Source organism: Gigantopelta aegis, chromosome 10 (genome assembly GCF_016097555.1).
Source record: "Gigantopelta aegis isolate Gae_Host chromosome 10, Gae_host_genome, whole genome shotgun sequence".
Lineage (NCBI taxonomy): Eukaryota > Metazoa > Mollusca > Gastropoda > Neomphalida > Peltospiridae > Gigantopelta > Gigantopelta aegis.
This window is the reverse complement of record NC_054708.1, coordinates 68,052,107-68,067,475: the sequence shown is the minus strand read 5'-3', so window position 1 is coordinate 68,067,475 and position 15,369 is coordinate 68,052,107. Positions and strand designations below refer to the sequence as shown.

General features: G+C 36.7%; 1 protein-coding gene across 2 annotated transcripts in view; it reads left to right on the top strand.

Annotated features, from left to right (window-relative positions):
• LOC121384083 (sodium-coupled monocarboxylate transporter 2-like) overlaps positions 1–14,550 on the top strand; it is a 51,129-nt gene extending 36,579 nt beyond the window's left edge. For both annotated transcript variants that reach the window (XM_041514308.1, XM_041514309.1), the window contains exons 14-16: positions 7,708–7,826; positions 11,593–11,720; positions 13,471–14,550. In XM_041514308.1, coding sequence (XP_041370242.1) covers positions 7,708–7,826; positions 11,593–11,720; positions 13,471–13,596 — 373 coding nt within the window. In that variant the 3' untranslated portion in view covers positions 13,597–14,550. The remainder of the gene's footprint in view (positions 1–7,707; positions 7,827–11,592; positions 11,721–13,470) is intronic.
• Positions 14,551–15,369: the final 819 nt, after the last annotated feature.

Below are 15,369 nucleotides of genomic sequence, written 5' to 3'. Positions count from 1 at the left end.
AAAGGTTTTAACTGCTTTGATTAAAGATGCATGTTCTAAGAAGTTCAATTGTATGTGAAATTTAAATCTAAATGTTTCATAGGTTAAAAATCTACCCTGTTCATCCATTAAATTTTGAATAAATATAACTCCATTGTTAATATAGTTTTCATAATATTATCACAGTAGACGATTTACAACTATATTCAAATGTACTTTATATATTTTTAGCGTTCATATACGATTCAATTAATTGTTAGGGTGTCACCTGTCGATTATGCAATGACTTAGACTTAAGTTACTTAGGGGTAGCAATGAGACAATTAGTTTGAAACTAAATCACTGCACTCAAGACACTGCGGACTTTTAATTGATGCCCCCAGCTAATACCCGGTCTGCCAACAATTAAGTATTACTTCTTATGTCGGCAGTTAACAATTATAATTTATCATGTGACACAATTCACAAGGAGGTCTTACTCTGGGTACGTGCCTAGGGAAAAGCTATTGACGGGAAATAAATACCCAAGGAACATTAAGACGTAACCATTTTAGCAAAGTCTTATAAAAGAAACCCCCCCAGAAAGAGACAGAAATATATAGATACCCGGAGATAGACCGCGAAGGTGGGATCCAAAGGGAGGCCCTTGCGGTCTCAATCACAATGCCAACTCTATCGGGAGACCTGTGTGTCATTCACCCAAGCGCTCTGACTTATATATTTTATCTGTATCACCATGTTGTTAATTTGTTAATCATGTTTCATGTTGGAAACTAAATACAAGAAACTACATCACCAACTAGAGACTTATTTTCCTTCATTTACATTCCGGTAAAACAAAACTAAGAAAAACTACGCTGTGTTAATATATAGGTTTGTGGCCAATAGTTATTTTACTATTAAACCAAATATTAATTCTAATTATTTCACTTCTACATTCGGGAATTAGGTTTTTGTTGAATTAGCCACCAGCTATGTAAAACATTTTCCCCACACGAAATAATGTTTTGCACAAATAATTTTGTAGTAACTTCACAATTTTTTTTCCATTTTGAGTTAGTTGAAAATAGTCTGCTAAACCAGGTGGATTACATAATTCACAATGCATTACATTGAAGAGGGGTTTTACAAACAAAATCTTGATAAATGGAGATAGGGCAAAACACAAAATGTCTGTTTTTGTTCAGCATGTGTGTGAATTATGACCTTGCAAGTGAATTTTGAGTATGCGTATCAATTTTCTTTTTCTTGTTTTATAACATTATTTGACCAGTGGACTATATATGTTACTAATTTCACTGTCATGTGTTTGTTGGGCAACAATAATTTACCTTTTTATCATTGTAGGAGTACCTTCTGATGGATTGGCTAGTATTTTTTCCATTTGGTTTTTAATAAACAAATTGGCCGCCAACCCATATAATGACAATATTGCAATATGCATAGCATTAAAGGGACATTCCTGAGTTTGCTGCAATGTTTAAGATGTTATCGACTAACAGAGAATTTTTGACGACTGTAATTACATATCAAATATTTTTTTCTGCATAAAATATTAGTAACTGTATATTAAACGTGTTTCTGATCGTTCTAATATTTGTACTAGGTTAAATTTCATTTTATTAACTAAAAAAGATTTTTTTGTACGTACGAAATTATTTGAAGACAAAATACAGTTTAGGCTTCATACAAATATTAAGACGACCAGAAACACATTGAATATACTGATATTCTAAACAAGAAAATATATTTAATATGTAAATTTAATCGTAGAAATATTTTATTCATCGGAAACATCTTACACTGCAGCAAACTCAGGAATGTCCCTTTAACTAAATGGCATTTACACTTTGTTTCCTAATACTATAAATGAGGAAGATAGACCCCAACCTTCTTATTCTTATATTTATATATCATTTTATTAGGTACTTTTGACTTTGTTGGTTTGTAGAAATAAAAATAATACCACATAAATCAAAATAATTTATTTAATATACTAAGATCAATGTTTTAATAAAATATTCATATTATAGTGAATATGAAGATAGATTGTGAATAACTTCAATTGTTAACATGTTATATATTTTCCAGTTATGGTATTACTTTATTTTGTGAGACTAGTTGTCTCAACCTGAAACTATCTGCTTTGTGTTTTGCACAAAAGTTGTCCGAAAAGCATTCACTTGGTGTTTGTCCAGTCACATTTGACCAACCCCTGTACATCAAGGCAATTGATATCGTCTTTCCCAGAGCTCAATAAGATTGTTGTTAGACTTGGGGAATATCACTTACTCGTGTCGTATACGGGGTCAGTTGGATATGTAATGGCTGTTAGTGGTTTAGAAGATCTGTGGGCGACTGTTTATGCTCCAAATACTGTCATCCATATGATAACAGGCCATGCGTATGCTCGTGCTCTCCGCGCTCATCTTTTGTCATCAGTAGCCATTGTGTCCAAATTACTACAGACACCTGGATGTCTCAGTAGCATAAATATCACTCGTCTCCAGGCTATACATAAATGTGTGCTAGATGGTGAATGTCCGACTGACTTTGTGGACAATGATGAATATGTCCAAAAGCTCACACATATTATGGATAGCCTGATGGAAGATGCCGCCACTCAAAGTAGAATAGGTAAACTTTGGGTTGAATATTTGAAACAAGTGTCCCTCATTAGGCGTTTCATCCAAGCAAAGCGCACCGTCAGTGAAATGAACCCCTTGTTCCATGCTGCTGGTCACATCGCATATGCAAACTCTGCCCGTTTCTATCTTGATGAGATGAAAGGGCTGATGGATGTCATGTCTGCTGAGCAGTATTATGCCTTTACCAAGAGATGTTATTTTACCATTCGAAGAACAGATAAATTCTAGAGTGGAAACTTCAGTGACAAAACAATAGAACAAGACTTGATGCGATTGCTGAAAACCTCTGGAGGTATGGTACATGGTCGAGGAATGACAAACAGCACACTGAGCAAATGGATGCATGCTATGCCCCGCTGTATCCCGATCTGTGATGCCTTGGAAACCGTTACGGGTGTGCATACTAACACCTCTGACCAGCATGTTGACCGTCATGCCAGTAGCACAGCCCGAAATAGAAAAGACTATGAAACCTTCCTCCATTGGCTGGAAGTGCATTCTCCATTCTGCTATGGAGAGCACAATAACTCGCTGATCTGTGTAACAAGTGGTATCTTTGCTGGGAAGTGTGTCAGTGCGGATCAAGTTGTTGCTCTTGGCATAAAAGCTGCTTCGGCTCTTACTGGGCAAATGTTTGCCAACATGAAGTTGATGAGAAACGACAGAGCGACCAGCAACAGTGGTAAAAAACAAACAAAAAACGTATCACTATCCGTGGTGCTGGAGTTGGAAGTGAATAGCACATTGTTATTCATGAGGGTCGCATGTGAGATGGTAGCTTATCTCCTTCACGAGTTTGCCAAACAGCCACCCTCCTTATTTCATAAAGGGATTATTAGGGGAAACACGAAGAGTGTTCTTGGTAACATCCTAAAGTCGAAAGTAAGTGTCCACCTTCAATTTCCTGATGGCGAGCGCTTCATTCAAAATGGAGGTCACCTCCTCCAAAGCTTGCCTTGTATCATATGTGCTTGAACACTATGGGCCAGACTATGGCTTAGTGTTTGATTAACAACAGCGACGAGCACAAAAGAACACATCAGCTGATATAGTTTTTGATTTGGAAATGTAAACTACAGCATCTAAAAAGGCTTTTGGGGGAAATGACAAAAATAAAGATTGCTTAATCAAAAAGTTGATTGGAACATTTGAGGGAGTAGGTCTGACTGAAGCATAGCATCACAGATGCTGACTGGTTGATTGCATCAACTGCCATGGATGCTGCCCTACCACACAATTCACCTGTTGTTGTGTCGATCGACACTGATTTGCAGGTGATGATGGTTGCACAAGCCATCTCAAACATGGATCTCTATTTTCTTTCTGTACACAACCCATTGCAAGTATACTGTATATTCAAGCAGCTTTTAGCAACGTCAAACAACACCTGACGTTTTTACATGCAGTCACAGGGTGTGATACAGAATCAGCCCTCTACAATCAAGGGAAGAAGAAGGCTCTTGCACAGGTTGATGGCGGTGACAACTGGAACTGTTTGGGTGTCTTTTCTCAGTTTAACAGCACTCACAAGTATATAACAAGTGTTAGAGAGTTATTTCTGCTAAAGCTGTATTGAGCAGTTAGATCGAAGTCACTGGACAAGCATCGTTATGTCATGCATTTTCGATCTGTTCATAAAGCATCTTTATCTTCATTTGGTTTTAAGTTGGAATCACTCTCCAACTTCAGCAGCTGCAAAATATCATAGCTTTAGAGCATACCATACTGTCCAGTAATGGCAGGGGAAAGAGTTATCACCAACTGAATGGGGATGACAGTACATGGAGGGACTGCTTGTTCCAATCGAAACTGGCAGGCCTGTTGCTCCAGAGAATGTGCTGAAAATTATATCGTGTGCCTGCAGGAGAGGATGTGGAACACGGTGGGGCTGTTACAAGGTAGGGTTGCAGTGCACCTTCTTGTGTACTGTCTGTGGTGGACACAACTGTACAAATTATCATGCTATTGATGCAGAAATTGATGTTATTGATTAGACTTCCCAGACTCAAGCTAATGTAAGCTAATTAAGAGTAGTCAAAAGTTGGTTTTAATTGCTTATTGTACTATTTTTTATAGTATATTGATGCAAATATAATCTTTCTGCAGTATGTAAACTGACGATCAAAAGAAAGTATACCAATTATTTTTATGATAAATAAACACAATCGCACATTGCTGCGTTTGGGTGATGCCGCACGTGCAAAATTAGTTTATTCATCAAATTTATACTGCACGAGAAACATGATACTCGTGCACATAAGGGTGTAAAAAAGGGTGCCATTGCTGAGAACATGCCTCAGTCAACAGTAAAACACCAGAGAACATGGCAAGGCTAACTGCTGAAGAAAGAGAGAGAGAGAGAGAGAGAGAGAGAGAGAGAGAGAGAGAGAGAGAGAGAGAGAGAGAGAGAGAGAGAGAGAGAGAGAGAGCGAGCGCTATTGGTATGGTGCAGTTGGGCGCGAGTTATGCCCATGTGGCAAGAATTCTGAATTGCACAAAATTGACGATCACAAGGTTGATACAGCGTTACAGGGCGACTGGCAAGACTGCAGACAGACCATGATGTGGAAGACCCCGCGTCACAACAGCCAACGAGGACCGCCATCTCCGCATCTTACACTTACGTAACAGATTCCTCACTATGACGTCATCTGCAGCGACTAGCCTAGGACATGTCATCAGTCGTCACACTGTACGTCGTCGACTACGACGGCATGGTATCAGGGCCTATCGACCATTCAGAGGGATGACATTGACGAGGCAACATCGACTTCGACGTTTACGTTGGGCACGTCAGTTTCAACGTTGGCAACATCGGAACTGGCAACGTGTACTCTTTTTCTGATGAGAGCAGGTTCCAGTTATTCAGAGCTGATGGCAGGAGTCGGATATACCGACGTGCGGGAGAGAGAACAGCTCCGTGCTGTGCACCGTTTGGTGGTGGATTTCTGATGGTTTGGGGCGGTATGTGTGGCCAACAGCAGACAGACCTTATTGTCATTGACGGAAATCTGTCCGACGTCGGGTCTATGCTTGCATACTTGCAAATGGTGGACATACACGCTATTGAAACATGTTCTTTGTGGTCAAATTTATTCACCTTCGTTATGAGTGGTCCTTTATGAAATCGCACATTTCACCCCTAGTGCTGTTGTGAACTGTGACATTATCATTTGATGGGTTTTATTGAGTATACTCGTGTTTGTTTATCGCCAAATTATTATACTTTCAAAATATAACATTTGCATCAATTTGTGTTTTGTGTTGTTTTTAATACTTTGAAAAAATAATTGGTATACTTTCTTTTGATCGTCAGTTTAGTTATAAAGTTATGCAAATATTTTGATTTCGGACCAAATATTGGTCTCTTTGGCGGCCATTTTGGATTTATGTTAATTAACTCAGCTCCAAGACAAATGTATATAACTTCATTGGATTTATCATACGTCAAATATGAATTTACACATTAAAATCATTGTTCTAAGTCTGGTTGTTGAGCAGTTATGATGCTTTTGGAGTTTTTCTATTATTCTCTGATGTGATAGCGGCCATCTTGAATTTTAAAAATGCCACAGGATAGAATTTGCAGAACTTTGTGATTTTGGCCTAGGTATGGTTTTCTGGAGCTGTCCTGAAAAATTCACCTTTCTACTAAAAAAAATTCCGGTTGCTTGTTATATTTTGGCTAATGCTCCTGGCCTCTATAGTTATATCTATTATTATGAAATTGCCTGCATGATCAGATTTCGTTTTATGTATTATGAATGAATGAATAAATGAATGAATGAATGAATGAATGAATACATGCATGAATGAATACATCAATATATTAGAGTAGTAATACCTTGATGAAATAGTCCAGTAATGGTAATAATAATAATAAGTTCAATAACTTAATGTATTTGTTGAAGAACGATTTTGTATATGAATATGTTTATAAGTAAATAAGTAGGATTTTAAACTGATAGATAAATAACAAAATGACAGGGTGAATAGATAAATAAATGAATGAATTAATAATTAAACTTAAAAAAAAAGAGTTAAAATAATTAAGGTACTGAGATTATGCTAATATTAATTAGGATATTAGTCAAGAGCTATTAGTTTTCTTTCGCCAGATTCTGATATTAGTGTTTTTGTGCAGAAAGTAAGTATTCTTGTCAGTCCCGTTATTTATCTGTTTGTTATTTAGCTGTTGTCGTTTGTGTTTGTTTATGGTGTTTGTTTGTTTTTTAATTCGTTTGATCTTATCTGTCTTTTTTCGGGGGTGGAAAAACATTTAACATCGAAATGGGACTATGGAGCGTTAATTGATAATGTATGCAGGTTGAAAGTTTTCCCTACATACTGTGGTGTTGCCCAAGATAGATATTTTCCTTTGGTATTTTTTGTTATTCCACATTTTGTCTTACAATATACCATATACTGGCATAACTGTCCTATCAGTTTCTCTTATATTAATCCCTCCTTTTCAGTTACGTTTTGAAGTTTCTTTAATCTATGTTACATCTTCGCAGTTAAGTGTACAAAAAGAGCATTGTCACAATTACAGTCCATGCCCCAGATGGAGAAAATCCCCAAGCACCCTCAAACACCACCACATCGTGTAATTAACTCATTTACGTAGCCCAGTGGTAAAGCGCTTGTTTCATACGCGGTCGGGCTAGGATCGTCGGTGGGCCCTTTGGGCCATTTCTCGTTCCAGCGAGTGCACCACGACTGGTATATCTAAGTATATGGTATGTCGTATCCTGTCTGTAGGATGGTGCATGTAAAATATCCCTTGCTACAAATGGAAAAATTTAGCGGGTTTTCTCTTTAAGACTGTCAAAATTACCAAATATTTCACATCCAAAACCCGATATATTAATAAATCAATGTGTTCTAGTGATGTCGTTAAACAAAACAGATGTTTTAACTTATTTAACCTGACAAACCAGCCCCATGCCTAATTTATCCTCACATACTCTCTCATATCAACACCGTGTCTAATGAAAGTAGAATCCTCGCACAGCTCATGCTATAGAAAGGTTGGGGTGAATGAAAGACGACCGATCTTAATCAGTTGTTTACATTTCAGCTCATTATCCATTGTTCACGAGCGACCATTATTCATCTACGAAGTGTCCTACTTGTGGTATGGACTCAGCGGTGTCGTCATTTCCATGGTTATTGGAAGTATTTTAAGTTTGGCCACAGGTAATATATAGTATCGTAAAATTTATAAAAATCATTTACATATTTGTTAAAAACATTTCAGTTAACCTATAAGTTATTTCCATAATGGCTGGAAAAGTCTACGCATAGCCACAGGTGACAGTTAAGTATTTATGCGTCAAATACTTTGCAATATTTATCAAATTATATTATCACGACTTGTACTGATTCTCCTGGCGTCCGTAATTGTCGAATTGCACTGTCACGAACTGTACCGGATCTACCGACGTCCATAATTGACGAATTTCACTGTCACGAATTGTAATGGTTCTATTGACATTCATGTGACATTGATTATTTGTGCAAATACTATTATCCATTGACAATAAATAAATACACTTTTATTTGTTATACAATTGCTATGCAGTACATACCAGAGGTTGAAACTAATGCGGGGTACCCCCCAAAATGGAACTGCAATTTTCAACAAAAATGACGGTTGCTATTAAAAACATTAATTAAATCTCTTAAATGATACGTGAGCCCCCATTTTCGTGCAAGTAGATTAGATGTGAGGTGCCACACTTTCTGTTGCTGTACTTCTTGGGTGTGTTGAAACGCTGCTTATATAAGTTTTATTAGTAAACATTAACATTATCGTCAATATGTATTGATTTGGTCTATTAGAACCTTTACAGTACAGAATGACGTAACACGACTAGATCCTCGGTTATTATTTAAAGTTACAGTGTCTGGTTACCATATAATAATATGATGCACAAATATGAAATACAAGTTCAACTGTGTGTGTTCACTATGAAGGAGAACGTCAAAAGTATACGCTCGATTCGAAGCCTGTGCGGCCATTGCTCGGCAAATCACAAACGATAGCCTGTTGTCAATTTCAGTTATCACGTGCGTTGCGGATTTGAAATTGTAGGGTTCGTCGCAAAAAATGAAATGAGAAATCTTGCGCTGTACAAAGAACGTTCGGTTGACTCTATTCTTCGTTAAAACCGGTTTTGATCTTGACAACGTACTGTCGACAATCGTACCTTCCTATTTAAGAATTAATATTCTATAAAGTGTTAGTAGAACTTTCAAAGTTTAGTTTGTATAACATATTGATCATGTATATAGTTTTAATAAAATATACTAAAGTAGAAAATGACCGTTTTCACCTTTTAATTTTACGTGTGGTAAAATCGACAAATTCAAATAAATATTATTTCGTTTGGAAAGGGTAAAATTAGTTTGTTTGATTTAATAATCATCTGCGTTTTGATGTCAAACGTTTGGTAATTTTGACATATAATCTAAGAGAGGAAACGGGCGCATGTGCAAGGGGGATGGTACTGGGGGTCGAAACCCTTCCCTGACCAGGATAAAAAAAAAAATTGAAATATATTTTCTGGGGGAACATGGCCCCATATAAACTTCGCTCAACGCAGTCTATAGCCCCCAACCCCGCTGAAATCCGTGCACACGCGCCTTGAAATCCCGCTACAGTTTAAAAATAGTTTATTATTATTTTATTTTTTTTAGCAAGGGATCATTTATATGTACCATTCCACAGACAGGATATCACATGCCATGGCCTTTTATATACCAATCATGGCGCACTGGCTGGAACAATCCCGCCTCATGGGGACCGATCCTAGACCGACCGCGCATTTAAAAAAAACCACCACATTTTTAGGTTTAAGTAATGAATAGAAATAACATATAGTCTTCATAAATGTTACGTATATCGAACATACTGCCCTCTTCCCCTACCCCTAGAGCGTTACGTAATTATTAACACCCCCTTACATGTAACGCGTATGCCAACCTCTCGTCACTGTCAAAATTTTAAGGCAAATCCCCCACCGGCCCCTGGAGAGGTATTGTACCATACCTCTATGGTTATAAATATATTTTGGAGGTATGAGACGACCCCTCAATCAAGACAGTTAAATTTATTCAAAATCACGTGAGAAGCTCAGCGCCTGCGCAAATCGCGTAAATTCTCAGTTTTACTGGCGTCCCGCTAATTGAAGAAATATTCAATTCTTTATTCACTCAGACCATATACATGGTACATGAGGTAATATAATAATATAATATTTACACAGTAAGCAAGTTACAAACATATACAGATAACATTTGGAGAACAAAGTATAATAAATAAATAATATAGTAAATACATGTACTCATCTTCATTTCTAGATCACATTCTTGTTAAACCTTGTTTAATATAATCACATAGTTTTATTAATACATGTTTACTCTGTTTATTAAACAGTATATTCATTTTGTTAACATTTGGCTGTATATAATAATAATTAGATAAATATAGTACTCTAATATCATTTAGTGTTTTACATTGAAATAAGAAGTGAAATTCGTCACCAATACAACCACTATTACATATATTACATAATCTTTCTTCCTTTGGTAAATGAGTCCATCTTCCTATTTCAACGGGTAGTCTGTGGTTAGCAAGTCTAAATCTAGTAAATACAATTCTTCGTTTCAAAGGAAGTTTGTCTAGATATGGTTCATATGAATGTTCATTTTTAAATAATCTATAAATGATACCTTTTGGTGAGTTAGAACTGTTCCATTCCTGTATATACATATCGCAATAAATTCTTTCAATTTTTTGTGCTAAACATTTTCTATTGACATTAACATAAAATTGGTTTAACCAAATATAGCTTAGATCAGCTAGATCTAAAATATTGTTCACTTTACACAACCATCTAGATTTAAAAGTATCATTTTCATACAGACTGAACAGAAATTTGTATATAATGGCAGACATTTCTTCTCTTTGCAGTCGATATTCCGTTTCCAATAGCTAATAATTTTACTATATATTGTATATTTTACGGGAAATCTCCTGAGCTCACCATATATCATAAAGCTTGGGGTACTGTTTTTAACACTAAGAATGCATTTACAAAATGATAAATGAACTCTTTCTATATCGTCTAATTTCTCAAAACCCCATACATCACAACAATACAGTAAAATCGGTAACACAAGACTATCGAATAATTTCAGTTGTAAATCTAAAGGTAAGTTATGTCGTCTTGCTTTTCTATATACACCATACATAGCTTTAGTAGCTTGTTCTATTAACTGTTTCTTTGCTGTACAAAATCTACCATTATATGTAAACAAGGTGGCCATTGGGTTTGCAGTTTACCTAGATACTGTAGATAAGCGAGCATTGCGAAACTATAGCGATGTGGTGGGCCTTTTATGTACAAAACAGAACTGGATTATCTATTCTAAATGCTTAAATAATAAAAATATTCCAGACACTGCAGCTTTAATATCTGCACTCATCATTTTACAGAAAATTATGACGTAACACGACTAAATTATCGGTTACTATTTAATAAAAGAACTCATTTCTTTACAGGAAAGTATGACGTAACACGACTAGATCCTCAGTAACTATTTAATATCTGCACCCATCTCTTTGCGGAAAGTATGACGTAACACGACTAAAATATCGGATACTATTTAATAATAGAACTTGTTTCTTTACAGTAAAGAATGACGTAACACGACTAGATCCTCGGTTATTATTTAATATCTGCCCTCAACATTTTACAGAAAAGTATGACGTAACACGACTTAATTATCGGTTACTATTTAATAACAGAACTCGTTTCTTTGCAGGAAAGTATGACGTAACACGACTAGATCCTCAGTAACTATTTAATATCTGTACCCATCTCTTTACAAGAAAGTATGACGTAACACGACTAGATCCTCAGTTACTGTTTAATATCTGCACTCATCTTTTTTACAGGAAAGTATGACGTAACACGACTAGATCCTAGGTTGCTGTTTCCTTTTGCTAGGAAGATTTGGAAAATTAATCTACAGGAGACTTCCGATAGAGAGAACACATTAAAGTTAGAACAGTCGTCATTAATGGTTTGTAACTTCATTCCGTTCGAATATATCCAGATCCATGGTATTATCCGATACTGCAATCTCAGTTTGTTCAGACTATTATTATTACATAGGACAAATTAGAACCGTACAAGCATCCGTCTTTTGTCTTGGTGATAAATGGAATTCTTGCTATTAACACGCCTACGTGTAAGATACCTTAGTTTGCTATACTTCACATATATTCATTGAATTTTATCCAGTGAATGTCTCAGTTTTAATGTCAATAAAATTAATATTAAATCTTAATTTTTACTCTATGGCAGTATATATAACCACGTTAATGTTATTCCACAACTGAATAATATTCATTGTGTCCAGTTGAAACAGATCTGGCATATAGGATGGATACCACCAAATCAAATCTCATAGATGATAATAATAACATACGTCTACCCGTAACATTTCAATGAACATATCCACCAAGGATATAAAGACTACTACACGTCTCACTTAATATGGGGGTTAAACTGCTCGTTTCTGGCAAAACGAGAAGCGGCTTTGTCTACCCTGAGGCGGGACGTGGCCCATTGGTCAAGCGTTTGCTTGATGCGCGGTTGGTCTAGGATCGATCCCCGCCGGTGGCCCCATTGGGCTATTTCTCGTTCCAGTCAGTGCTCCACAACTGGTGTAATAAAGGCCGTGGTATGTACTATACTGTCTGTGGGATGGTGCATAATATGAAAGATATAAAAGATCCCTTGCTGCTGATCAAAAAGAGTAGCTCATGGAGTGGTGACAGCGAGTTTCCTCTCTCAAAATCTGTGTTGTCATTAACCATATGTCTGACGCCAAATAGCCGTAAATAAAATATGTTGAGTGCGTCGTTAAATAAAAACATTTCCTTCCTTCCTTCTCTACCCTACTTCTGGACAGAAATTGCAATGCTATTTTAGTGGAACCAGGTACATGCTTCAAGCACAATAGTAGCTGGTATACTGTCACTAGTTCACACTAAACTACAGGAACTTACTGGCTAGTTAAAGCAACATTTTATGACAACAAACACTGTCATATGTCAGCTGACACAAAAGGCAGGGCTCGTAGCGTTGACTAAGCAATGAAACTTTGGGTGCACTTCGAACCTTGACCAAGTTAGATTTATTTATTTTGTTTTACTTATTTTAACTTATTTTTCGTGCTTATATCCAATTAAGGTTTAAGCATGCTGTCCTGGGTACATACCTCAGCTATCTGGGCTGTCTGTCCAGGGCAGTGAGTTAGTTGTTAGTGGTTACTGAGAAAGAAGATGGTGTAGTGGTCTCGCTCTAGGTAAGAGTCGGTACCGGGCTGCGAACCCTGTACCTAACAGCCTTATGTCCGATGGCTTAACCACGACGCCACCGAGGCCTGTTCAAGTTAAATGCTATTTGGTGTGCTTCTACCTTAAATCTGTCGTCAGCTAAGTAAGGTGTAAACATTTTGGAATAAGAGATCACCTGACCACAAAACGGCACTGGGTTCGTGCTTATAAAACTTTTAGAGTCCAGACTCAATCTCAAATGACGCCACACGCAGACAGTTTGTATGGCGTTGTCATGACATTAGTGTCTCAGACTCTATTAGAGTCTTGAGCTTAGACTCTAAACGTTTCATAAGAACCAGGCCTGGTTCCTCTTATATCTACTAACACAGACTTCCAGAACGAAGTGGACAGTTACTGTGCGAAATGTCACAGTGGAACTTGACCAAAATTGGATGTTCTAAACAAAAAGTCGTTGTTCTTTTACAGAATGTCCGCGAGTCATGGGAAAAGGAGAAAGATGTCAGATTCCCAGAACGAACTTCATTTATTATCCCAGGAGATGAAACGGTCACTAATAAAGAATTACAAGGCAAAGCAGACAGTCATATCTGATATGTCAGTCTGGAACGTTTATCACGCTGGATGTGTTCGGGGGTTTTGTGTGCATTACAGAATATGGTGTAAAAACGATGCCATGTTACCAAACTAGTCTTCCTATGTTGTTCCTACAGATGCAATTGCTACCTAGTATATCCACAATAAACAGAAAATTTGTATTAAAGTTCACAATAAATTAAACGTAAATGCATAAAGATCTGTTTTGCTAAGATATTGCTCAATACAATGTACATGTATCAGACAAATATTACATTATGTATGATTTATGATAAAGGCTAGTTTAACTTTACACCAAATTCGTCTTTGAAAATCGTATATTAAAAGTGTTCTTGGGCTACGATGGAAGTGCACCAGAGCTTAACGGGTTTTTTTAAATTATGACTAATATATTATGTATTAAGAGCAATACATTTGCAATAACTATTGTTGTACGGAAATACCTCTACAATGTATTTCGTTCAAGATGCAGTACACCTTTATTTTGTTGATCAATAATGAAAACATCCAGAAATGGCATCAGTGTTTTATTGGTGATAATCATTATATTATTAGCTAATAGTGTATGTATGAATGAATGAATGAATGAATGAATGTTTAAAGACACCACAGCACAAAAATACCCATCGGCTATTGGGTTGTCAGAAAAAGTACTACACGTGTATATGGAAATAGTATTTACATAATTATGTAAAACCAGTGTATATATACAATACAGTACTCCAGATTACATCTTGATATCGTACACTACGTACAACATATGCTGTACAGTCGTTAAAACACTGAAACAAGCTTGTATATACTGTTGTATTTCAATAAACGTAGGGGAAGCAGGGGCGTAGCGTGATCTGAACCTGGGGGTGGGGGTGGTCGAATATGAACCAAGGGGACCTTTTTTCTATTTTGTTTTTGCACCATCAGAAACTCCATATGTATAAACATGTATGCTTTAGTTCTGAAAGCGGACCATTTGCTTCGGGGGGGGGGGGTGTTCGTCCGACCCCCCCCCCCCCCCCAGCCTACGCCTCTGGAAAGGATGTAGGCTAGCCCAGTGATAAAGCACGCGCCTGATGTTCGTTCTAGCCTGTTCGCCACAAATGTTTTAACAAAGGCAATGGTACCTACTATCTGTATGTGGGGTTGTCCTTTGATGCTAATCGAGAAGAATTATCTGTGTGGTTCTTAATCGTATAACCGTAAATTAAAAATGTGTCGCGATAAAGTAGAAAAACGTATTTATTTTAGTAAGAACAATCTTAATAAATTCTTCACCAAGTGGTCAGTGTATCATTCTCTCTTTGAATAGACGTGAATTTGGTAACTTTATTTGTGCATCTTCTCATTCCCAGCGGTCCACGTATTAATAATGTAGATATATCGTTGCGTATTTTCAATACTTATGTACGTCGTTCATAGAATAGAAAAAGGATGGAATGTGTGTATTGTGGTGTGTGAGAGAGATGGTTATACTGGTTGATTCGAGAGACAGAGAGAAAGACACACACGAGAGACGTGTTGTTTTAATTGTAAACAAGGGGCTGGAAATAAAAAATATATTTTAAAAATATGTGGCGAGGTGGGGATATGCGTGTGTGTGGTGTGTGTGATTATTTGAAACGATATTAATCCTCTAGTGACTAATGATATTTTGTTTTGTTTGGTCATATTTAAGGTAATTAAAATATGTTTGTATGTTATTATTATTGTCGTTTATTGTGATTTAAACCACAGCTGCATACACTTAAAACTATATATATCGTCACTGATTCA